Consider the following 24,471-nt stretch of genomic DNA (forward strand, 5'->3'; position numbering starts at 1 on the left):
CCGCTGTGGCCACCACATCTGGGAGCACCTCGGTGCTCAGCATCCTGCTGCTCCATCCCCTGCTCCCCCGGCAGCCGCTGGTGACACTCACCTGTGGGGCCACCAGCAGGGTGCCATCTGGATGACTTCATGCTAACTGGGCCGCCCCCTTCTCACCCCCTCATATGCTGCCCTGGTGCCCAGCTGGGCTCCCAGGCACACCCCGTGCGGGACGGCCCCAGCACCCAGTGTGGCGTCAGGCCCCAGCCCAGCTGGGGAGAGCAGGGAGTGGCTGGGCATCAGTGTTCGGGGCTGCCCTGGGCACCCCTGCAATGGTGGGACCACGCTCAGGGCTTTCCTGACAACAGAAGGAGAGTGTGGGCACCCAGGACCTCCTGTGGTCCTCCTGGCAAAGGCAGGACCCCGCTGCCTGTGCCTGCCTGGAGAACCTCCTGGCAGCATCTCTCCCACCCCCAGCTGCCCAGCTCATTGCTGAGCCCCCCATCCCAATGCAACCATCCCCAGGGCAAGGCGAGGGCCAAGGTGGGTGGTGGGTGCCCAAGGCCATGCATCCCCTCTAACCTGCTGCTGGCATCTCTGCTTGGTGCCCTGTCCCAGACTTGAGCCTGACACCGTGATGTCCGAGACCACAAAACCCGCTGCTCCTGGTCAGGCTGCAGAGGAGAGGGAGAAGGCAGCTCCAGTGCCAACTCCATCCCTCGACCCTGCTCCTGTCGCAAACAGCAAGGGCGAGGAGCCCTCCACAGAAGCCTTCAGGGTAAGCCCTGCTGCTCCCCACACACAGGGACGCGGTCCGGGGGTGAGGGATGGTGGCAGCATCGCTGGGGCAGTCAGCAGGAGGGAAAGTGCAGGCGGCCCAGGGGGAAGGACCCTCCTCCGAGAGCAGGAGAGCGCAGACGATGCCGTCCCTCCCCGCTGTGTCTCTCCTGGGCAGCAGCTCTCTAGGTGCAAGATTTGGGCAGCCGCTTGCGGGGCTGCTGCAGGAGGGATGCTCTGGGTGCCCCTTGGCTGGGACAGCTCGTTGGGGACCACAGGCTTTGGAAATGCTCTCCCCCAGGTGGCATCAGGGCTGGGTGCTGCCACCTGCTCCCTCCGGTCACCCTCTGCGTGCAGGGGTCCTGCGGTGCTGCAGGGGGGTGGAGGAGGAGGCTGTGGGTCACAGGGCCAGCACTCAAACGCTGCCGTGACACGTGACACGGGGGCAGTGTGCCACCAAGGTGCTGCAGCAGGGCTGGGGACAAGGGGCGAGTGATGTGAGGGCTCCGGTGACACTTCTGCACGTGCCAGGCAGTGAAGGCCACAGCATGGATGCAGCTCCTAGAAAAGCAGCTCCTTCCCACCCGGCTGGGGCTTGATATGGGCACCAGCACAGGGAGACGTGGCTTTGCAGCAGCAAAACTGGGGGCAGGATGAGGCCATCTTGGAGCAGGGATGGCTGTCAGGAGGCTGTGCTCAACCCGTGTTGGGATGAGGCTGCTCATGCACAGAGCCCAGCTCAGCTTGCCCAGGCACCAGACCTGAAAAGCTGCAGGAAGCCTTGGAGAGCTGAAGGGGATGCGTGGGGCAGTGGGCTCGTGCATGCAGGGTCATGCAGGGTCTGTGCAGGGACACGCAGCACCGCCCTGTCCTCCCCGAGCATGCCTGCCCCTGTCTGACCCCTTCCCTCTGCCCCCAGATCATCGTCTTTGATCAGGAGAACTTCCAGGGCAGGCAGATGGAGTTCACCACTGAGTGCCTGAACCTGGGGGACCGCGGCTTCGATCGGGTGCGCAGCGTCATCGTCACCTCTGGACCGTAAGTGACCCCAGCCACAGAGGGGACCATGTCCCTGGGGATGCCCTGGGGGAGGTGGGGATGCGGTCCTAGGGAGCAGCCCTGGGAGCAGCGTGATGTGCAGAGGTATTTCCCTGCAGCCTGGGCAGAGAGCAGAGCAGGGCCAGCGCAGGAGCAGAGCTGCGGACGCTGGGTCTCCTTTGAGGAGGGCAGGAAGGCCTGGGCAGGTGGGAAGGATGCCAGGGCCATTTGTAAAGCAAAGGGCACTAGAGGCAAAGCTGAAGGCTGACAAAAGGCATCTATCGGATCTGCTACCTGAAGCTGTCCACGAAACACAAGAGACCTGTAGATTTTAGAGAAGCTAAGGTGAAACAAGGCGAGTGCCTTGGACCGGGCTGGTAGCCAGGGCCACCGCAGAGACAAGGCTGGAGCGAGCAGGGGAGAGCACCCAGGCAGCTGAGCAGTGATAAAAGGGCTAGGAAGGCCCAAAAGCCATGGGAACAGTTGACACAGGCAGGGACAAAAATGATTGCCAAACTAGATAACTGCACAGATGATCTTCATGTTGAAAGAGCATCTCACCACGGCCGTGCCCAGCTGGAAATGCCGTGCCCGGGAAGGCAGCCTGGCAGCGGTGGGACAGCTGGGGGGGCTGGCAGTGCTGCAGGAAGGATGCACAGGACACAGCTTACCTTGACAGCAGCCTTGAGGGACTGGGCAAGGTCACCTGTGGTCACCTTGAATGACACCATGTAGCACCGATGACAATTTTTTTATTAGGAACCCAGAATATCCAACTCTTCTTGAAACGAAAGAGGGACGGAGCAGCCCCAGAGGAGCTCAGGTGTGACACCTGGGAAGCTGCACTAGATATAGAAAGGGTGAAACTCGGTGAGCAGAGTATTTAAGTGTCACTGGGATCCTAAATCCTCAGAGTCTTCTTGAGAGTCACTGGTGAGACTCTGTGCCCAAAAGTTTTCTTAGGGAAAGACAAAAGCAAAATCAACCAAGCTCAGCCTTAGAAGTCAGTGTAAGGTCACAGTGCCTGTGGCACTCGAACACGTCTCCTGCCATTAGGAAAATACCTGTTGGCATCTGCAGAAATAGCCCCGTTTTGCAGGGAAATGGGAAACAGCAAATGCAGGGCTGTTCTGGTGTCGGGGGCTTTTGGAGCCCTGAGCCTGTGACATTCACAGCACAGCAGCACCTTCTGGCATCGCTAAAGAGGTGACACTGCAGCTGAACAAACCCCGAGCACCCGTACCGTGGTAATGGGATGAATGCCAGAGCTGGCTGAAGCTGGCGCAGTGAAGCATGCAAGCGTGCCAGGATTAGACAGCCCTGGCCCGGGCTTGGTGGTGCAAGAGGAAAAACAGTCAAAGTCCTGAGACAACGCAAGGACGAGTCGCCGGCGCGCAGCGTGCAGGGCTCGCCAGCTGCCTCGAGGTCCCGCCACTCTCTGAGCTGAGGAAGGGGAGCACTGCGATCACACTGGTGTCTGCTGCCAGCCCTGAACGCGTGCACCAGCAAGCACTCAGCTGAGAGCCTGTGGGCTCCGTGCTTCATGGCAGCTGCCAGCTCTGTGCATGCCGTAGCGCTCTGAGAAAGGTGGGAGCAGGATGGTGGGGTCAGTCCTGACACCCAAAGCCTTTTTGGGTGCTGGGAGCCCCGCTCCGGCACCCTGCAGGCTGGCAGGGCAGGAGAGGAGCTGCTGGGTGGCATCTGACCCGCTGTTTTGTCCTACCCCTCTCCCCAGCTGGGTGGCCTACGAGCAGGCCAACATGCGGGGTGAGATGTTCATCCTGGAGAAGGGCGAGTACCCTCGCTGGGACACCTGGTCTAGCAGCTACCGGAGCGACTGCTTCATGTCCATGCGTCCCATCAAAATGGTGAGTGGTCCAGGAGCAGAAAGCACCCAGCGGGGTCTGGCCAGGGCCGGATCCGTGCTGCTTGGTGCCTCGCTGCAGCAAGCTCCAGGGCTTTGGCCATGCGACCCAGCGCCTTCCCTCTGTCTTCCCCAGGAGGCTGAAGACCACAAAATCTCCCTGTATGAGTCTGCTGACTTCAAGGGCAACAAGATGGAAATCCAGGAGGATGACGTGCCCAGCCTCTGGGCTTACGGCTTCTGCGACCGCGTGGGCAGCGTGCAGGTGCCCAGTGGAACGTAAGCCGGGCCGCGGCTGCCTCCTGCCACGCTCCCCGTCCTTCCCCGCACCCTGGCTCGCTGCCCACTGATCCTGGGCACCCGCACAGGGCTCTTGGGCAGCCAGAAAGCGCCGTACAGCTGTTTTCGGTGGCGCAGCCCATCACCCAGGGGGTCGCACCCATCACACGGGAGGCAGGGGACTCTGCCGGCTTCCCAAGAGCGTGCCGGCCACGTCACTGCTGCCTGTAGCGGCCAACCCCGCTCAGGTGCCCTCTGTTTGCTTTCCCTGCAGCTGGGTCGGGTACCAGTACCCTGGTTACAGAGGCTACCAGTACCTCTTTGAGACCGGAGACTTCCGACACTGGAACGAGTGGTCTGCCTTCCAGCCCCAGATCCAGTCCATCCGCCGCATCCGGGACATGCAGTGGGACCAGAAGGGCACCTTCGTCACCCCCGACGTGCCCTCCGACTGAGCGTGCCGCCTGCCAGCTACGAGTCCCGGGCCCTGCGGGGCACCCCCGCCTCCCCTCGCGCTCGCCTGCTCAGCACTTTCCTTGTACATTGCACATTCCCTGGATGTACTCTACCTTGTGAGGCAAATTAAAAAAAATACAGAAGACTAGAGCTGCTCGGCAGTCGGTGGTGTGCTGAGCGCGACCGTGGGACGCGCTGCGTCAGCTCTGCTTTTCTGTCCCGCTCGAGCCGCGTGCTGGAAGCCGGGTGAGACGTGGTGGAGGGCGATTTTCCCAGGGGAATCGCTCTCAGGCAGGACCCCCGCCCCGTGCTGGAATGAGGGAAACCCTGGTGAAAGCAGGAGCAGGCAGGGGAAAGGGGGCGGCCGGCGGCCCCCCCAGACTGGCCTCGCCAGCCCCTGCGGGGCCTCTCGCAGCCGGGGCGGCTCGGGGCCCCCCGGGAGCGGCTGCAGCATGGGGGTCCCGGCCCCCTCCGTGCCTGCGGGGCAGCGGGGGCTCACGGGGCCGCGGGTACCCCCCAAGAGGCAGGGCTGCGAGCGGCCACGCAGCGGGATTCACCGGAGCGGTAAACAATTAACAGCGGTAACTGCAGTCAATCAAAGACCAATTCACTTTCGAGGAGGTTTTTCCCCCCCGGTCGCTCCCCCGTTTCCCCCGGGCCGCATTCCCCCTTTCGCCCCCCCTTTCCCCCCCGCAGAGGCACCTTCCGCGCCGTTTGCCTGCGCTCCCGCTTTGCTAATTCGCGCTCGCGGCGATCGCAGCGCAAACAGCACCCCGGGGCGACGGCTGCTGCCGCGGGCAGCCCGCCCTGGGCCCCGCGGGCACACGCGCGCCCCGCGCGCCCCACCCCCCCCAGTGCAGGCACACGCGTGTCGCGTGACCCCCCCTCCCGCCGCCGGCGGGGCGCATGCGCGGTGGGGCGGTGCGCGGCGCGGGGATCCCGGCCCCTCGTGCGCGTGACGTCGCCGCGTCTCGCGCCGCTCCGGGCCGGCGGCGGCGGCGGTGGCCCCGGTCCCGGTGAGTGTGGGGGGGATCGGCTCGGCACGGCTCGGCTCGGCACGGCGCGGCTCGGCTCGGCACGGCACGGTGTCCCCCCGCCGCGGCGCCGGCCGGCAGGTGACAGCGGCGGGTCTGCGCGGCGGGCGGTGCTCGGGAGCAGCGCGGGCAGCGCTCGGTGCTCGGTGGGTGGCGTGCAAGGTGCTCGGTGCAAGGTGCGCGGCGGGGGGGCGCGGCGAGCGGTGCAGGGTGCAGAGGGGACGGTGGTCGGGGCTCGGCGCGTGGGGGTTGCGGGGAGTTCGGTGCACGGAGCGACGCAGGCTGCGTGCGGTGCAGTGCACGGTGTGCAGAGGCTAGAGCTTGGTGCACAGCGCAGGGTGCACGGCGTGTGGTGCAGGGTGCTCGGCGCAGGGCTCTCCGTGGACCTGTTTTTCCCTCTTCCCTGCCTTCCGACATGCTCCCCTCGCCCCCAGTCTCCCTGGCACCCCTTTGGGAGTCCCGCACCAGCCTGTGCCCTTTGTCACCCGTGCATCGCCGTACAGGGCAGGAGCGCGGAGAGTGGCCTTGGGCACCCACGGGCCAGGGCTGTCCGTCTGTCCGGTCACCCGGGGCTGAGTCCGGGGGTCGGGGCTGCCCTCCTCCGCTGGGGCGAGCGTGGCTGCCTGTGGCCCTGGGCAAGCAAGCGCAGGGTGAGAGGCGGCGCCCGTGGGTCTGGCTCGGCGTTAGCCTCAACTTTTGGGACAAAAGGTTTTGGCAGCCGCTGAGGTCTGGGCAGCTGCAGCTTCTGCTGGGCGGCCGTGGGGCGCGGGTCCCTTGGCAGGGTGTTGCAGACAGGCTCCTCAACGGCTGCGTTGGTGCCTCGCAGCCCACCCAAAGCATCGATGCTCTCCCTGCTCTGCCTGTCTGTCACCGGGCCGCTGCGGTGGTGCGTGGTAGGGATGCGAGATCCACGCTATTTCCATAGCAAGCTCAAGTTTCTTGGGATCCTGGCACTGCTGGCAGCGCCTTCCCACCGCCAGCAGCATGAGCTGGGCCACGATCTTCCATGGGAAGGGTATGGTTTGCATTGCGCGGGCCTTTGTTCTGTCCCTCGCTGTGTTTGTTTGCGTGCTCGGTCTCTGTCCAAAAAACATCTCACAGCTTGAAACCCCTTCACACGTCTTCCTCTGCGAGTCAGAGCCCGGCCCCGCCAGCTGCTTGTACTTAATGTACGGGCGGTGAGTCTCCCCTCTGCACAGCTGCGCTGCTCTCTCATGCTCGGGTACTGAAGCAAGGGTGAGTGGAGAGATTAAAATGATTTGTGCTAACAGGTTTCCAAATTTGACGTTGCTTTTCTGGGAATACTGCAGCATGCTCGTGGGGAGCTTGTCAAGTGCCAACGCAGGTTCAAATGTTTCCTCCAAGCGGGGTTTTGTAACAGCGTGCCTGACTGCAGCTTGTGCTCGGTGCCTGCCTGTGTGTGGCACCCCGCAGGAACAGACGTGCTGTGCTGCTGGCAGAGAGAGCCAAGGGTCTGCAGGGTGCTCATGCAGGGGAGGTGGACGCTGAAATTGGGGGGTGATTTCCAGCGCTGACCTTTGTAACCACCCCACGGTCTGCTTGTGAACCCACAGGGATGGAGTTTGTGGAACGAGCTGGTGGATCTTGCTGGTGCACCGATGAACACCCTCCCAGCAGCCTGGTGTTTTGGTCCAGAGCGATGAGCTTTCTCCATTCCTGCAAGTTGCTTTTGTGCCTGCGTGCACGCTCGGGGGGCAGTGCTGCTCTCCCAGGGAGCAGCGGCTGGCTGCTGAAGACCAGAGCATCGCTGCTAGGACCTGGCCGTGAGAGCCAGTTTCCATGCCTCGATGTTTGGTGGCAGGTCAGCTGAGGTGGGGCAGCCACCGCTGAGCTGAAAGCCCCTCGCCTGGGATGAGCAGCACCGTGTCCCGTGGCGGCGGCTGAGTGCCGCGCGGGTCCTTCCCGGCATCACCCGGAGCCAGTGCTGCAGCCAGTGTCGGGGGGCATTGCTGCAGCGGGGTACAGGCAGAATTATGGCCTCCACACCGGCACTGGCGAGATGTCCCAGGCTGGGGACGTGGAGGCGGGAGCTGCCGTGGGTCTCTCCAGGACACGGTTTGCTGGTGGGCTCGCCAGAAGGACGGGCAGGCTCGTGCTGCTGCCATTCTCTGCCTGTAGGTTTTAGAAACTGTATTAGTAATTTCTGTCGCTATTTTAGGAAGATGCTTCCAAAGGCAGTTTGCATTACAGATACGCTGAGCCTTCAGGGGATGTGCGGGATGGCAGGAGCACTATAAAATGAAGTGACTGTCGAGAACATTTTTGGAGACTGAAAACAAACACCCAGCAGGTGGTTTTATTTGGCACCGTACAGATGCGTCTTCTGACAAATTTGTGATGCATTTAGGAAGCCTTAGCCTCATGCCTCAGCAGAGCGTGTTTCACTTTGGATTTCGCAGCCCTCTGAGCGCAGGCAGTGAGTGTGCGGGCCGGCAGGAGAAGCTTGCCATGTTGTCGTCTGCCTGTTTTGTTGCATACCGTTCTGCAAGCCTTTAGTCTGTGCAGTTCTCCTAATCCCCTGTCTGCCTCCAGTATCACAGGGATTCTCCTCAAAGAAAACCTATCTAAAGGTAAACGATGCTTTTCCCCCCCCTTTTCATCCCCAGTCCATCTTTTTGTACTGGCCTTGCAGTGCAGGGGCAGGCAGGAGCGCAGGCTGGGCAACACTGCCTGGGGCTGGCCCTGCCCGTAGGAGCCGTGCAGCATGCGGGAGGTCCCGCCGAGGAGCCGCCCCGAGCCCCTCTCCCCCTCACAGGGTCTGCAAACAAGAACCACTGATAGCAGCAGAGGGTTGCTCAATCCGCAACGCTCGGAAGTTAAGCAAGCGGCTGGTTCCCATCGCACGTTCCCAGGCGAGTGAGCCCAAACTGAGACTGGGAAATCCACAAGTGGCTGCGGCATTGAGGTGCTTCTCCATGGAGAAATGACTGCTAGCACGTTGGCTCTGGACCTGCTGCAATCACAGACTGCTATAGTGGGGCAGGGAGAAGCAGCTGGGGTTTTTCCAGTGCTCCTGCTCGGTGCTGGGGGTGGATCCTGCAGCGTGAGCGACCGTTTCTGGCAGTGGCTGTGCCCGGACACACTGTAAGGGGTGTGGGAGAGCACCCGGCCCTCTTTGCTGCCCCGGGCAGCTGTGCCCACAGCTGGCTGCAGGCCAGCGTGGCCGGCTGGCATGCAGAGGAAGGACAGCATGCAGAGGAAGGACAGCATGCAGAGGCAGCCCTTGGTGGCCCAGCATTTGCAGATGTAAATGGCAGCAGAGGACCCAGGGCTCACAGCTGGGCTTCTGAAGACAGGAAGCGAGCCGTGAAGCACTCGGATGTGCTGTTCAGGGTAATTTGTCTTTTGGGTCAGCCACGCCGCGCACAGAGCAGCCCGTCTCAGAAGGACCCGTTTCCTTTTCTTCCATCCACGGTTTCACAAGAAGAGCTTCTCCTGTGCTGGGGCTTGCTGGGAGGTTGTTGCATGTCCTCGCTGGGGGCTGTGGAGGCACTCGGGCTTTGCGCCGTATCAAGTGGGAGGCCACGTATTCACACACTGCTGAAGTCAGTGCTGGGCAGCACTCTGTGCCCTTCCCAAAATTACTGGCTTTGTGGAAATGCCAAATGCTCGCCCTTGTGGCAGGCGGCGTGCTGAGCCCAGCTGGGCCACGGTGGAGATCCTGGGGCTGGTCTGTGCGGGGAGATGGGGCACTGCTGCCGAAGTGCGGCTGGCTGTGGCGTTCCTTCTTCACCTCGCTGCCTGAGGGGTGTGCAGCGTGACCCCCCCTGTCCACGTTACCCTCTCCTCAGTCAGTGCCTTCAGCTCGGGGGATGCCTGGTGTTGCTGCACGGGGAAGTAAAATATTTTGATTTTGTTTCTTAAGCAAATTTGAGGTTTTGGGGTTTCTGTTGCAGAAACAACCTTTTATTTGCAAATCCTGATCTTTGTGCATGCAAGAATGGAGCTTGTTGAGACTTAGGGTTTGGCATGTGGATTTGGAAAATATTTTTTTGAAGATACTTAGTAATTTTTTCTAGCAGTTCCTTTGACTTCTTTTTCTCCCTGTTGTATGGCGGGCTCTGACCACCCACATCCACGTGGGGAATCTTTGTTCAGTTTTGGGAGGGAAGAGTCATGTTTGTACCGAGTGTAGTGAGATAATGCGGAGGCTGCAAACTCTTGTTCCCCTCACCCTGCAGCTCTCCAGGGGGGTTCCCTGGGCCAGAGGTGGGAGTTGGAGGGACCCCAGTTGAAGGCACGGGGAGGAGTGGGGGAACAGCTCTGTGCTTCCCGAGAGCCCCCTTGTCCAGCTCTGGATGGGGAGCGGGACAACGGGGCCACTGGTCAGGGCGCAGGGGGAGCAAGCGTGGGAGTGTGTTTGTCACCATTTGTGCAGGTCCTGCAGTGGCACCGGCGCTGGCTTTGCCTTTGTCCCCCTGAGGCAGCAACTGCAGAGTAATTAAGAAAAGGTAAAGCTCTGTGAATTGGAGCTGCAGGTTGATTAAAAGTCAGAAGCATCCCTCTGAAGTGCAGAGCTCCTCTCCTGTTTCGGCACAAGTGCTTCCAAAGCGGAGGCTGAGCCAATCTGCCGGATGGCTCCATCCATCACTGGGGCGTCACAGACACCCCTCCTGCTCCAGTGCCCATCGCTCACAGCCCGCGGCACAGGGCAGCGAGTGGGTCTCCCTTCCCTGCCTGGATCCCCTGGTTTGGCTCAGTCCTTCCACGGCAGCTGTGCCTCCCCATCCTGCTCCTTGAGCCAAGAGGGGGACATGGTGAGTCCCTTCCCTCCTGGCTTTGCTGCAGCTTTGCTGGGGCGCGGCGGGAACTGTGGCTTGTGCCAGGTCACTGGGGCGGGTGCCTCCATCGCCGCCTTCTGCCAGCAGCTTTCACTTTGGGCATTTCATAATTAATAAGCCAGTTTGAGAGAAAGGCTGTTGCCTTACGGAGAGGTTGGCAGAAGTGGATACTGTGGTTTCCATCGCCGGACGATAAAATGCCATTGCTGTGCTTGGAATGAGAGGCATGCGGAGTGAAGATGCTGTAAATTGGTGGGATTTTTATTATTTTGGGAACATTGTAGCATTGAGCAGGATAATAAAATGTTTTTCTAATCATAACAGCCTCGAGGCAATAAACAAACAGTACATTTGTGCTGTGAAATGTCTGTCGATTCTTTGTTGATGTGATTTAGAGCCTGTTAAAGCAGGCTGGCGCGCTGTTCATGCGTCTCGGCCAGGCTCTCCTGGGATGGTGTGCTGGGGTGTTCGACTGGGAATGCACTGCGTGGCTCGGGGCTTCCAACTCACAGGATTTTCTGAGTGAGAAAGCTGGTATTTGAAGCCGGTGCACACTGCCTTAATTCTTGGGGCATCAGATTCTGCTAGTTTTTCTAGGTACTCAGCAGTGAGAATTTCCCCCCGGAGGAGGGCTTTGTGCTTTGGGAGAGAAACCCCCTTGCCTCTGCAGGTCCAAACCAGCGACCTCTGGGCCACAGGAATGCAGTAGTTGTGGTGCCGGGGAGCGGGAGCTGCGCCGTGGTAGTAGGCTGTGCCGCCGGACCCTTGCACCCAGCTGCTGGGGTGGCCTCAGCATCTGAGCAGAGCTGCCAGAGCCATGGCGAGCGCCTTTTGCAGCGGAAGGTGAAGAGGGTATGTTTGGGAGCGCGTGTCGTTGCAGGGACGCTGGCTGGTGCATCGTGTTGAGTGCGCTCAGCTGAAAGGAAACAGGGCAGGACCCGTAAGCGCAGCAGCGTTGGCATCTCCTGCAGCTGTTGTGGAGGTGAGCTGAGCCGGCTGGGTGCTAAGATGCAAGCTTAAGCACCCTCCTTGTGGTTTGGATGTTAAGATGTATGCTTAAACACCTGTTCCTGCAGTCTTTTGACTATTTCTTCCAGTTTTACTTGGGATGATGTCAGCAGTGCAAACGCAAACCACAGTGCTGTTTGTTCTATTTGGGGATTTTCAAAGGGATGTATGACCCTGAAGTGCTCTAAAATCCATGGTTTTTTATCAGGATTGGCTTCTGAGTCCTGTTGATACGTCTGGGTTTGTGGCCTGCAGTGCATCTTTAGCTTTAATAAGCAAAAACTGTTCTGCTGTCGATGTTGCTGTTCTCACCACTTGGCCTGAAAGCAACTTTTTTTTTTTTTTTTTTGAGTGATGTGGGTGCCAGCTACAGCTCAATTTCATGCACATAAAAGTGGCCTCTTCTCTCACTGCCTGGAGCCTCAGGCCATTGCTCACCTCCAGCAGAGGTTTGTACAGAGCTCCTGTTCTGCTGCGAGCGGCTGCAGTATCGATTGGGGTGGGCAGCAAACTGCAGTGGAGGTTGGACCCTGCTCCCACAGGCTGGTTGTCCCGTGGGGATCGATCCTTGCTGTGCTGGGGGCGGATGAGCACGAGCCAGGGGTTGTGCAACAAGGCTGACGCTGCACTTCAGTGAACCTCAGCCCCCGCTGGCCCCTTTCTGCCTCCATGGACACACAGCAGCAAGCAGAGATCGGTGCTTGCTGCTTTCCAGGGCTGCTCATTGACCTCTTGGTGAATGTTTTAAAATTTGTTGATCAGCTTTCGCTCGGGCTGCTTTGAAACTGAGGTGGAGAAACACCCCGTGTGTCTGCGTGCCAGCAGCCCGTCCCTTCCTGCTCCTTGCCCTCATCCCCTGCCGGCTCTTCCTGGCTTTCCTCTCCCGGGGCTTGTTTGACCTCTCTCCTGTTTGCTGCTGCCTCCTCAGGATGTGAGCATCTCTGTCCTGCTAAGGGAGATGCCTTGGAGTCATCGGGTGTTTCGAAATGCCCATTATGAGCTTCCACCAGGAGAGACCAGGAGAAGCACGCCTGCCTTCACGGTGACAGCGCTTCTGGGCGCGTTGTTTGTCTGCTGTGTTTATTTTTCTGTTGCATGATGCATGTGAATTAACTGGAGACTATCAATTAAGTGATTAAATTTTGCTGATTTGTAAAGATGCAAGCTAGATAGGGTATTTCTTGCTGACCAAAGCTTCTGCTGCTGTTCTGCCACAAAGTAATCTGCAGTTCCTCATCCTTTTATTTAAGCACCAATGATTTGAGCTAAAATTTTCCAGGCTGCACCTAAGTCTTTTGGGGAAGTTGTAGTTAGTAACAATCATTTCTGGGAATGGTTTAAAGAAAAATGCTTTTTTTAGTGATATTGAGGTTCTCGTAGAAACTAGTTTTGTTGTTTGGTTGTAACACTTTTCTGCTTTAAAAAACAGACTTGAGACATTGCTTCATCATTACAGCTGGTGCACGTCTCCCTCGCTCCAGAGGCCCCGGCTGCACTGATACCGAGCTGTGCCGGCACATGGGGCTGCTCTCTGGCAGTGGTGGTGGTTTGCCCAAAAGCAAGTGAAGGAGGATGTGGAGGCTGCAGTCGGTTGGTGCTTGCTGTTGGTGCTCGCTTGGCTACGGTGCCCGCCCAGCCAGTGCAGCAGCTGCGCGGTGGCATGCTGCATGGCCCCGCGCTGTGGTGGGAGGCGTCAGGAAGGAAGTCTGCAAGCGTGTGCGTGTCTGTGTGTCTGTCTGTGTGTGCACAGGCAAGAGCTGGAGCCGTTTCCGGAGCAGGGTGTCTGGGGGCTGGGCTGTTAAACTGCCACTGCTCTGTGCACCAGATCATTCGTGGCACTGCAGAAGCGCATCCGGGGATGCAGCTGCTGCTCCGCAGACCTGCAGTCTTGTCTGGACCTGAAATCCTGTGGTCAGTGGAGGCGAGGCCAGGGTCAAGCAGAACGCCTTGCAGGGAAGGAGGGTGATGCGTGCACTGCGGATAAGCTCTTGCAAAGTTTCTAATTAGTGCTAAATGGAAGGGGCTGCGTGAAGTTCAATGGCAGCTGGGCAGGAGAGGAGGAGACTCTTGGGTGGCTGGAATAACAGTTAGTGTCTGTACTTGAAATGTTCTCAAAAACATCCTCCAAGGCCGGGATGCCGTTGTGCATGAAGGGGGAGCTGACTGTGGGAAGGGCCCAGCTGCAGCGGCCCCATGATGAGCCCATGGTCCCGTGCACACGCTGTGAGCCTTGGAGCGGAGTGCCATCCTGCCTGCCCAGCAGGTCCTGGCTCCTCGGGGTGCTCTGCTGCAGCATAGCCCCCTGGACGGTGGCTTTGCTTGGATGGCTGCAGCCCTGATGGGATCGGTCACCCCTGCTGCTGCCCTCCCGTGCCTGGAGGAGGGTGTCCTGCAGGGACACAGCTGCCATACCGCCGGCAGGATGCAGGCAAGACCCCTGCACAGGTGCACTGTCAGTGGGATGCTCTGTGCTTACAGGACAGCTTCAGCCGAGGCGGCACGGGCAGCTCCTGGGCTCCCCAGGATGGGTGCGGTCCTTGGGGGTGCAGGTGTTGTGTCCTTGTGGGAAACCTGGCGTTTGGGCCAACGTGTGGGTTTTGGTTCCCTACCTGGTGGGGTTTGCGTGCCGTGAGGGGCTGGCACTGCTGCCTCGGTGGGTGGTGAGGCTGGAGAGAGATTTGTTCCTTGGACTGGAGCCAGGGAGGTCCTGGCAGTGTGGGCAGCTCCGAGTGCAGAGGCTGGCGTCCCCGTGACCCTGCCTGGAGGCACAAGCATGACCTGCCAGACCCGAGGAGTCCGCTGGACCCTGTCTCCTTTTGCTGTTGCTGGTCTGGGGACTCTGACTATAGTCGTGACTTGTGCCTGATTTCAGCATTTCTACCAAAGCCTGCAGCAGGTGATTCCGAAGCTGCTTCCTCTGCGACGGGCTGTTGCGCTGGTTGCTTGTGTGCAATGGAAGCGTGCCATGTTCGGACTGTTGTCCCCTGGGCTTTAAACATCCCAGCTGCTCCTGTCTCCCTGAGGCTTCTCCCTTCCAGGAGGCTTCATTTCCTAAAAGAGCAGCCACCTTCCTGCTTCCCTTGGTTTTTCCTTCTGGCTCAGCCCTGTGAACGCCGCCATGGTGGAGCAATGCTGGTGCCTTGGGGTGGATGGCTGAGTTGCAAGCGTGCTGCATGTGGCTGCGAGTGCCGACCGTGAGCCAGGACCACCTTTCCCTGGGCTCGGAGGGAAGCTGTGGGCAGGAGGGGTGCGTGTGGCAGGGGAAGTTTTCAAGGAGGATAGCGTTGCTCGTCACCATGTGTGCAGATGTCTGTGATAAATAAACAAATTGATGTTGTGGCTTTTCTTTCCCATTAGGTATTTTCATGGCCACCTGTGTTTCAGCATGAAGCTTGGCTAGCAGCAAAATGAACTTACCAGGGGAAGGTAAGTACCTATGGAGGGCAGTGCCAGAGCAGTTGATGCCCTTGTGACACTGGGTGTGGGCTGGTGAATATTTCATAAAGTCTGTGCACACCACCACTGATGCCCTGTTAATATTGTATTGCCTTCACATGCTGGCAAGAAACCGTTTAAGCCTTGTTTATACTCATGTCCGATCAGCATGCAAAATAAGGAAGACTTTCTGCCTGTAGAACCTCTTGTGTCCTGCTCTGCTGTCACTTCCCCACCAGCTCCCATCCTCCCCCACTCTCTGCTCTTGGTACCAGCCTTGCCCTGTTTGCAGTCGGGGACGAAGTCCCTGGCTGTGAGTCACAGCCCGTCCCTGTCCCGCTGTGCCCGAGCTGCCCTCGGGGGCTTCAGCCCAGGGTTGGCTGCTGGCACTTTGATTTCTGCTCCCCGTCACCAGCTGCAGTGATTTTCAGTCCCTGCCGTGATGTGCCAGAGAAGCCCCTGAGAGTTCCCTAATTCCTGCTGGATTGGAAAGTTCTCAGAGCCAGCTTGGGCATCTGAAAGGACTAGGAGGTCTTCTCTGATCAGACAGCTGTGCTGCCTAATTATGCCATGATATCTTCTACCAGATATCTGCTGTGGAAGAAATTATCCATCCCTGTTCTCTCATAGACTAATAAGCCCCATAAATTTGGGGGAATTCTTAGTGGAGGATTGCACAAAAGAATTGAAAATAAGCTGGGATTGTTTGTGGTTGCACAGCAGACCACTGCTGAGCACGCTCATGGATGCTTGTTCAGCCCGCCCGGGCACACTGGGGTAAATCCTGCCGGAGAAGTTCGTTCTGCTTCATCCCTGCGGCTGCTGTGCAGGAAGCAGAGCGGGGCTGTCCTGGCGGGAGCAGTGGTGTGCTGCAGCAGCAGCGGGGAGAGTCCAGAGCACAGCAGGAAGGGAGAGGCCATGCTCCCTGACAGCAGCTGTCGGCACCTGCCTCTCTGCCTCTCCTGTCGCCCCACAGCAGATCGAGAGCTTCCCCGTGCTGGTGGCGTTGGATGGGCAGCGGTGGGGCTGTGTGGTTGCCCTGGCCGGGGTGGCAGGATGATCCCCAGGGACACAACACTTTGTCCCTCAGTGTGCTGCCGGAGCAGGGCTGGTACTGCAGGCTCCCAGCCAGCCTCCCGCTTCGCACAGCAAAATGAGTGAGTCCCTTTGTTCCTCTCTGGCGGCACTCGGACCGGAGCTGCTGGGAGCATCTCGGTGGGAAACGCTCACTGTAAGCTGTTTTTGCAAAGAACAGAGCACTTCTGTGCTCCCAGCCTCCTTTTTAAACTGCAGGTCTTTCCTGCTAATTAGCCTGTCTTGTTCTGCATAGCCGTAATTATTCCAGTTGGCCTTAAATCCTGACTGCTCCGGCTATAATTCATTGAAATGGGTCTTGCAGCATTTGCAATTATTTTTAGGGTGAACATTTGAATATATTTGCATGACTGATGCAAGATAGCAGGATGGAGCAGATAAGCGCTTGTCTTTTTAATGGGTCTGACTCTGGCTTGGTGCTGCATAAATGCCAGAGCTGTTTGTTGTTCCCTCTGATTTACATCTAAACAAATGGACCAGCATTTGACTTTCTGACTTCTATATAGTATATGGGCATGCATTTGAAACTGTTTAACCTTGGTATGTTAACCAAGCAGTTGGCCAGGATGTTAACCGTGGTGCTAAAGAGCCACAAAAATTATTTTGGTGGTGATGTTACTTTGCTTCTGGGATGGGAAAACGCATGCCTGGGTGGGCAGAGAGGCACTGCCTCTTCGTGTCGTGGTAATCTGATGGTTTGAGCAGAAGTGGATAAAAGCAGAGCAGGTGGATGGTGAGCAGCCGACTTCTTCACCAGTCTGGGTAGGTGGAGCGGGATGTCAGGGGTTGGAGGGGAACGGAGCGAGTCCTCGAGCAGTTCTGGGGCCGCCGGTGCTGGCGGGCAGGGCAGGGGCAGGGAGGCTGCCTGCCTCTGGGGTGGCTCTCCTGCCTGCTCCCCGCCGCAAAGGGGCTTTGCATGGGCCGCTGCTAAATGTGCTCTTTCATGGAGAGAGTCGAGAGGAGAAAACGTTTTTCTGAAGCAGTTCTTTGGATTGTCAGCAAAACAAAACACGTGGACGTCCCGTTCCTTCCACTCCATTCAGTTCCTGCCCCAGCCACATAATCACAAAGCACTTGAAATCCCTGGGTGAGCCCAGGGGAGGATTGCAAAACCTGTGCTCACAAATGGAGCAGAAGAGGGGAGGGTGTGGGAAGCGGTGCCAGCATTTGCAGGAGTCCCTCCCGGGTAGGCAGCAGAGCAGGGAACTTGCAGAAACTGCAGGCTTCCTGCTAGATATCCTACTGAGAGGCAGAAAACCCAAAAAGCCTTAATGCCAGATGAAGTCTTCAAGGATTTTTATATAAGGTCAGTCTCCGGAGGAAGGGCATTTAACACTGACGCTGTGTGTTGCTGTTAGCCTTCAGATGGTTTAATTTCTCATAGCGTTTCATTCTAATGGGTAACTGCTTCTCCTGAATCAGACCCTTACAATTTGCATGAGATGCTTTTGTTTTTCTCTTATTTCAGCTTTCCCCCTCCCTCTGTGACAGCACATTGAGGCTAAAAAAAATGTAGGAAGGAGACAGGTGGCTGAGGGAAGTGAGAAGACGGTGGTGTGCTGAGCTCAGTTTTGGAAGGAAGGAAAACGGCCGGGAGGGTTTGGGCTTCATCTGGGATGGAACAGACTCTCTGTAAAGATTTCTTTAAGGACTGACTGGGTACACGTGGCTTCTCTCTCGGAAATGTTCCTGGAGCTTTGCTTCAGCTGTAAACCTGTGATTCTGGGTACACAAACAGTCCAGACATAATCTCTTTGGGTGTGCTCTGAGGCAGACTTTAATTACCTCCTGGGTAGAAAGCACCTAGCCTGGAAGTTGCTGATAAGTGAAAGAGATGATGAAAGCCTGGGATGGTGTCAGCGTCCTGAAGGAGCCAGGCTGGACGCCGAGGTGCTGCCGGGCTGGATTGCGGCTCCTGCTCCTCTGACCGTGCTGTGTTTCTCTTGCAGATGCCCGTTGGGTTGAACACTTGCTAGCTGAAAGCTGAAGCGTGGTCACCAGCCTGTGCGGAGGAGAACAGGATGCGGGTCACCATGAGGAGGGTGTTGCTGGTGGTGGGCTCGGTGGTCGCCCTGATGGTGACTCTGCACGTCGGCCAGCAGGTCCTGGAGTGCCAGCAGGTCCTGAGCGAGAGGAGGCACAGGCTGATGAGACCCGAGAATGAGGAGCTGGTCATGATGGACTCCAACCACGTCGAGTACCGTTACAGCAAGGAGATGCCCCTGATATTCATTGGCGGGGTCCCACGGAGCGGCACGACGCTGATGAGGGCCATGCTCGATGCCCACCCTGAGGTGCGCTGCGGAGAGGAGACCCGCATCATCCCCCGCGTGCTGGCGATGCGGCAGGCCTGGTCCAAATCGGGGCGAGAGAAGATGCGCCTGGATGAAGCGGGGGTGACGGACCAAGTTTTGGACGCTGCTATGCAGGCCTTTATACTGGAAGTGATCGCCAAGCATGGTGAGCCAGCCAGATATTTGTGTAACAAGGACCCCTTCACGCTGAAGTCCTCTGTCTACCTGTCCAGGCTGTTCCCCAATTCCAAATTCCTCCTGATGGTTCGAGACGGCCGGGCTTCAGTCCACTCCATGATCACACGGAAAGTGACGATCGCGGGCTTTGACCTGAACAGCTACCGAGACTGCCTGACCAAGTGGAACAAAGCTATCGAGGTGATGTACTCCCAGTGTTTGGAGATCGGGCGGTCCCGGTGCCTGCCCGTCTACTACGAGCAGCTGGTGCTGCACCCCGAGCAGTCCATGCACGCCATCATGAAGTTCCTGGACATCTCCTGGAGCGACACGGTGCTGCACCACGAGGAGCTGATAGGGAAGCCCGGTGGGGTGTCGCTTTCCAAGTGAGTGTCTCAGCTCCTGCCTTGGCTTTTCGAGGAGCATTTTCATTACATGAAGCAGATCAAGGCTAAAACTGGGGGCAAAGATGCATTGCTTGTGTTTATGTGTGCTTTTTCAAGGGCAGAAGTGGCAGCACGTCCGTCCAGTTTTGCTGCAATAGGTTTTGTGTTTCTGAGTAGATGTCTTGAATACTAGCAATCTGCTGTATGCAACAGCAGCTTGTCAGGCGAGGATTTTAGGAGCAGGTGACTGCTTTATTCATCTGTCTTGACAGTGCAGAAATGATTGTGGTCTCTAATTTGAAAAGAACTGCTTGCTCTGAAATGTCAGCTCTTTAATGTCTCTTTTCTCTACCCATCCTCAAATGCCTCCTTACCATGATTAGTTTTGCTGCTAATGAATGGCTTTCAGCAGTGAGCAGCAATTCTTGCCAGGTTTGGTGCTGCTGTTGCAGAATAACAGAAATACCTGCTCTGTGGAGACACACCCCAGCACTCCCTCTTTGCTGGCTGTCCGTCTCTGGGTGCCAGCGGGGTGCTTGCCTTCTGCCACCTTCTTCTCCTCTTTTAATGCTCTTTATTTCCTAAATGGAGGCTTAAGTCCAACTTAGCAAAATTTAATCGGGGAATTAAGGGAACCATACAAGCAGTCTTTGTGTAAATTGCTCATGCCTGAGAGGTGAAGGCAGCTATGGACATGCAGCTGCTCCATTTCTTGGGGACGGACACGGGTGTGCGGCCGGGCTCCGCTTCCCTCCGCCATGAGATGCTCTTCTGTACGAGGCTGCATGGCGTTGCCTGTGCCTTAGCAGTGGGTAACTGGGACGCTCTCACGAGGCTCAGGATCCACAGCCTCTGTGCACATTCATCCCTCTTAGGACGCCGCGTCGCCTACGCCACACGGGGTGTGGTTTCCTTTGGCTGGAGTCGAGCAGGTGGCTGCTCGCCCCAGGCCAGCGTCCTGCTGAGCACAGGGTGCAGAGGGAGGGGCTGTACCTGCGAGGGGCTCGCTCCTTCAAGTTTGGAGGGCAGGGAGCACGGCTGGCGGGGAGCACATCCCAGCACCCCTATCCCAGGTGGACCAGGAAGGCAGCTGTGGTGTAGGATAGAGAGATGCAGGCACCTTTGATGGCTGAAGCAATGATTTCTCCAGGGCTTTCAGCACTATTTGCTCAGAGTAAATTTTGCTGAGGTTGCCTAAACAGGTAAGTTTTTGGATTTTCAGTGGGGTCATGTGGTGTATCTGTGCTACAGACCACACACCTTTCATTATTTTCCTGTAATAAGCAGAATGTCCTGGTAACACCCTGACCCTGGTGCAGGATACGGGGGGACCCAACCTCTGGGGCTGTGGAAACCTCTGCCAGGATCGGCTCCCCCAGAGCAGGGCTGTGAGCGGGAAGCGGCTGCCCTGGGGCTGCCCCGCTGTGCCTCGTGCTGGCTCTGCCCCAGGTGGACCCGGCAGGCGATGAGCGTTTGTGTATTTAAAAGACGGGTAGATGTGGTGCTTAGGGACACTTGGCAGTGTTGGGTAAACAGTTGGACTCAATGATCTTAAGGATCTTATCCAACCTAAATGATTCTATGATTCTGTGCACGTGTGTCTTGGGCATTGGAAGCAAAATGTTGAATTGGCAGTGAACCTAGCTGAAGGCTCTTGTCTGAGCCCAGTACGTATGTGAAATCCAACTTTAGTGTCTTGTTTTCTTCTTATTTCTTCTTATTCTATATTCTTCTTATTTTTCCCCAGGATAGAAAGATCAACAGACCAGGTTATCAAGCCGGTGAACATGGAGGCATTATCTAAGTGGATCGGGCACATCCCGGGGGATGTGCTGCAGGACATGGCCCACATCGCACCGATGCTCGCCAGGCTCGGCTACGACCCCTATGCCAACCCACCCAACTACGGCCACCCCGACCCCTTAGTTGTCAACAACACGCACAGAGTGAGTGTCACTGGCACCTGCCTGCGGTGCTGCCGCGGGGAGGGAGTGCTGGCATGGGGCTGCAGGTCTCTGCACCCACAGAGCTCTCTGGAGCAGAAGAGGCTGCTGAACCAAATCAGAAAAGAGCAGTGGAGAAACAAACACTCTCTTTCTCTTGGGAGACTGGGAACGACAGACACGCAGTTAGACTGAGATGATTTCAAAACAGATGTGTGCAGTAGATTGAGTCTGGTGTGGCTCAAACTGATGATGTTCCCTATGATTTTGTGGTGGCGTTTGTTTCTTCTGCTGTGGCAGATACTGACTTGTCCCTCCCTGACCCAGCCCGGCTGTCGGCTCTCAAACCCGGGTGTGGGAGTTACTGCTGTGTGCTGATGTTATCTAGGTGCGCAGCTGTGGCACTAGACGCAGCGGTCTGGCCCCAGGAGGATGCAGACTGTGCTGTGTCCGTGTGTAGCTCACCAGCCACTCCCGCAGTCCTGCAGGGAGTGCGAGTGGAGGCTCGTAATGCATTTGGGCAAAACCAGAAGATGTTTTTTTAGAATATTGACTCATGTTCCTGGAGCAGAACTGGAAGGAAGAAGCTGCAGAGCCACAGACAGCAGTTACTACACAGAGGGAGTTTCTCATGCTTTGGGGTGGACCGGTTCCTCCCCAGCCTGAGGCAGGACTCTGCAGCCCCCGCAGCTTTGCAGGTGCTCCCTGTGACAGTGCCCTTGGATGAGGTGTGCTTTGTCACACTGGTGGGAGCAGGGGAATGCCTGCGGGTGGGACTGGTCCCCGTGGTACTCTGTGCAGATCGTGGGCAGGCAGGCAAGTAGCAGCATTGACCTGGGAGGTCAGAAGAGCTTCCCTGGAGCTGGTCCGTGTTCCGAGTGCTCTGGTCTCTTGTAGCTCCTCCTTGCTGTCTCTGCTTGATGAGGGCTGTTCTAGGACACAGGTGATTTGGGTGAACATCTGCCCTGGGCAGGGTTGGGGACTCCGGGCCTCTGACATGGACCTTTCTGTACTTCTTGGGAGGAATTTGGAGAACTGGCACAATGGTAAAGACTGAAATACTCTTCCCCTCCCATGCTAAGGGGGGAGCCAGAGAATTGCTTGTATCGGTTCCTTGCCCCAGCAGGATGCTGTTCTCTGTCTTTGCTCACAGTCACGAAGGAGGAAACCTCCCACTATTGCCCCAATATAGCACCTGGATGCAGAGCAAATGCCCATCAGGGTATTTCTGCTGGTTCAGGTATACTGGGACATAGGACACAGTTAATGAGGTGGACTTGCCGATGTTCATAGAGCCACTACCCCGAAGGGTCACTCCAGTTTTCTCTTTTCCATAGGTTTTAAAGGGGGATTATAAAACGCCAGCCAATTTGAAAGGTCATCTGCAGGTAAGAGTCTGATATTCCTTCTGAGGGATTTGCCCTGTTTGGTTAATACTGGGTGCTGGTCCCTTGCTCCCTCTTATGGGCATTTGCAGGCTGGGCAGCCACTGCAGGAAATGTCCTGCTCTCTTGCCTCGATCCATGGGGATGATGTGCTTGTCCTTCCTGCTGCGCACTGCTTCCACCCTCCACACGTTCATTGTTGGTGTCCTGTGTATTCTGTGCTCCTCAGACCCTGCTCATTCATCTCTGTCACCTCCTTCCTGGTCTGCTCGTGTGTATGGTTTTGTGCTGTGGAGTTCTGTGTTCACTCATCAGAAACTTATGCTCTTCATTCTCTGACTTTAAGACACTTCCAACATTGCTCTCTGTTCCAAAACTCTTTAAAGTTTTCATTGCCTGCCTTAGGGAAGGGTGGCTTCTCTGATCTGCATGTTACAGAGAGGTCTTCCTAGTTCTTGTACTTGGGTGATTGTGTTCAGGTGTCAAAAATACACTATGGGACTCCCTCCCTAAAGAGCAGTGCTTGAAAACAATTAATAACCATCTTTTGTAATGCAGAGCAGTCCAACAGCCATTGCACATAGACTTAAAAAAAAAAAAAAAAAAAGACTTCTTAACTCTCCAGAAAGCGCTACCTGCACAGTATGGAGATGCAGTAGATTGGTGTTGATGTTTCGATTCGAGGTGCCAGGTTTCACCTGCTCGACATGTGGCCTCCTAAAGAAAGCAGGGGGATTGAGCTGCATCGCCAGTGTCGGGGGAGAAGATGCAGAGCCCAGTCCTGGACTGAGGAAGCAGGGCTGCTGGTGAAACAAGTGCGTAGTGGCTTTCACTGCGAGAGGTATCGCTGGCAATTCCCAGATGGCTGCCCGGGGTGGTTCCTGTTGCGTGAACAGTAGCGAAGCAAGAGGCTGCAGTCTCGTGGCAGCGTCTCCTGGCTGCTGCTTCTCTGCCCTTGTGCTGTTTTCTGTGTCCTAAACATTTCCTTTTCTTGCCTCTGGGAACTCAGCAGGAATGTTTTGAGTTGCAAATGGTGGCTTAAAGCTGACCCTTCTGTTTCTGGGTTATTCTAGGTGACTCAGAACACGTCATCTTCTCACTAAGAAAATTAATGATTTCCAGGTAAGGCCTTGTACTTCATTTTGGGACTCAGGCAAATCTGCCTGCATTGCTCCGGGGTTGGCATTTTGCTAGTGTAATTTCTCGTGCCTGTGGATTAGCCGGGTTGCTCCAGGCATGCTCGTTATGCGAATGAACCCCTTCACAGTTGCTTTAGGTTTTCAGAACAATACCGTTATGTGAGATGATTTGTCAGAAATTCTTCTTCTGAGCTCTGGAAACAGGCTTACTCCAGCAAAATCGAAACCAGCCACTTGGGAGAGTTATTATTGACTGTCCCTGTGGGGAGCATTGAAAAGGGATGTGGAAATGTGTAGATGAGCTGAGCTGCTCCCCAGCTGTCTTCTAGGACATGCCATGGGCCTGTGGAAGGGAAGATAAAGCAGTCACATCTGCTCTCAGTTTGGAAAAACAAAGCTGCTGCCCTGGGTTTCTGCTCCAGATACAACTGTTGATATGTTGGATGTTTTTCTGTCTCTCTTTTCAGCTAGCCTCTATGCTAAAACAGGAAATGTCATTTTTTATTACTAAAAATGACCCTTTAAAAACTAGTTTCTATGTAAAATCAGTATATTGTGCTAAAAAAAAAAAAATCAGAAGCATTGAGAATAGAAGTTGTGTGGCTCCAGCCCTGGAGCTGGGACTTGGTCTCTTTCTGACCATTTTTTGTATCACGGCTGCTTTAAAATCATTAGTGGGGCACCTGCGGCGCTGGTGTGACCGGATCCTGCTCCTGAGCCTGTGTGTTTCTCTCTTCCAGAATGCTGCAAATGGCCTTTTGTTGTCCAACAAAGAAGAGTTTGCAATGGCACCAGTGGAAATCGGTTATCCAAGCATATTGCTTGCTAATACTATTGCCAAAATGACTGCTACACGAGGAATGTATTTGCATTTATTTGCAAAGGCCAAACACTTGACCCGTCGGATGCCCGTCGTCTGCCTTTTCCCAACGCTCCGTGGTGAAAGCATCTGTGGAAATTCACACTCGTCGGGGGCGTCAGCGTGCATCGGGAAGGGATTTTGTATGCCGTGGCCGGAGGACTCGTTAAATCGCGTTTAAATGTCTCGTAACGCTGTTCTCTAATTGCGGGGTCAGAAGTGGGTGTCCTGACCTCGCAGAGCCGTTGTCGTGCCAGTGACCCCGCCCCGCCCTTCACTGTGACTTACAGAGGCTATTGCAGAGTTAATATATGAGCCAACCCCCCCCTCCCGCCTCCTTCCTTGGTCGCACACCATTAAAATGTTGTTTTAATAGCGCAGGCTCTGCTCTCCGTCTCTGCTCTGGGGGGGCCCGGCCTGGGACCCCCCCGCCCTGCGGCGGTGCGGGGAGCCTGGGGCCGGGCCGCCCACCATAGAGGAGCCGCTGCCCGTGAGGCCCTGGCGTGGCCGCTCCTTCCAGC

The 24,471-nt window shown here is 56.8% G+C and overlaps 2 protein-coding genes across 8 annotated transcripts; both read left to right on the forward strand.

The window, feature by feature from the left end:
- The first annotated feature begins 616 nt into the window (after nt 1-616).
- Nucleotides 617-4,541, forward strand: CRYBB1 (crystallin beta B1). The gene is made up of 5 exons (XM_009468563.2): nt 617-757; nt 1,676-1,794; nt 3,530-3,662; nt 3,795-3,937; nt 4,212-4,541. Exons 1-5 carry the CDS (start codon nt 617-619, stop codon nt 4,390-4,392), a joined length of 717 nt encoding a protein of 238 aa, XP_009466838.1. The 3' UTR covers nt 4,393-4,541.
- A 760-nt stretch (nt 4,542-5,301) lies between these two features.
- On the forward strand, nt 5,302-24,325 carry TPST2 (tyrosylprotein sulfotransferase 2). 7 transcript variants are annotated; one of them, XM_087754991.1, is made up of 7 exons: nt 5,302-5,409; nt 14,595-14,663; nt 17,717-18,624; nt 20,372-20,570; nt 21,905-21,955; nt 23,026-23,074; nt 23,832-24,325. In XM_087754991.1, the coding sequence occupies exons 3-6, from the start codon at nt 17,789-17,791 to the stop codon at nt 23,053-23,055; spliced, it is 1,116 nt and encodes a 371-aa protein (XP_087611117.1). In that variant the 5' UTR covers nt 5,302-5,409; nt 14,595-14,663; nt 17,717-17,788; the 3' UTR covers nt 23,056-23,074; nt 23,832-24,325. The 7 variants fall into 7 exon arrangements, with proteins under 7 accessions (XP_087611117.1, XP_087611116.1, XP_087611114.1 ...); XM_087754990.1 differs by having other exon boundaries at nt 5,333-5,603; XM_087754988.1 differs by having other exon boundaries at nt 5,333-5,573.
- Nucleotides 24,326-24,471: the final 146 nt, after the last annotated feature.

The sequence above is a fragment of the Nipponia nippon genome, unplaced genomic scaffold, assembly GCF_047370975.1.
Source record: "Nipponia nippon isolate SJK-2023a ecotype South Korea unplaced genomic scaffold, ASM4737097v1 scaffold_18, whole genome shotgun sequence".
In the NCBI taxonomy this organism is placed as follows: Eukaryota; Metazoa; Chordata; class Aves; order Pelecaniformes; family Threskiornithidae; genus Nipponia; species Nipponia nippon.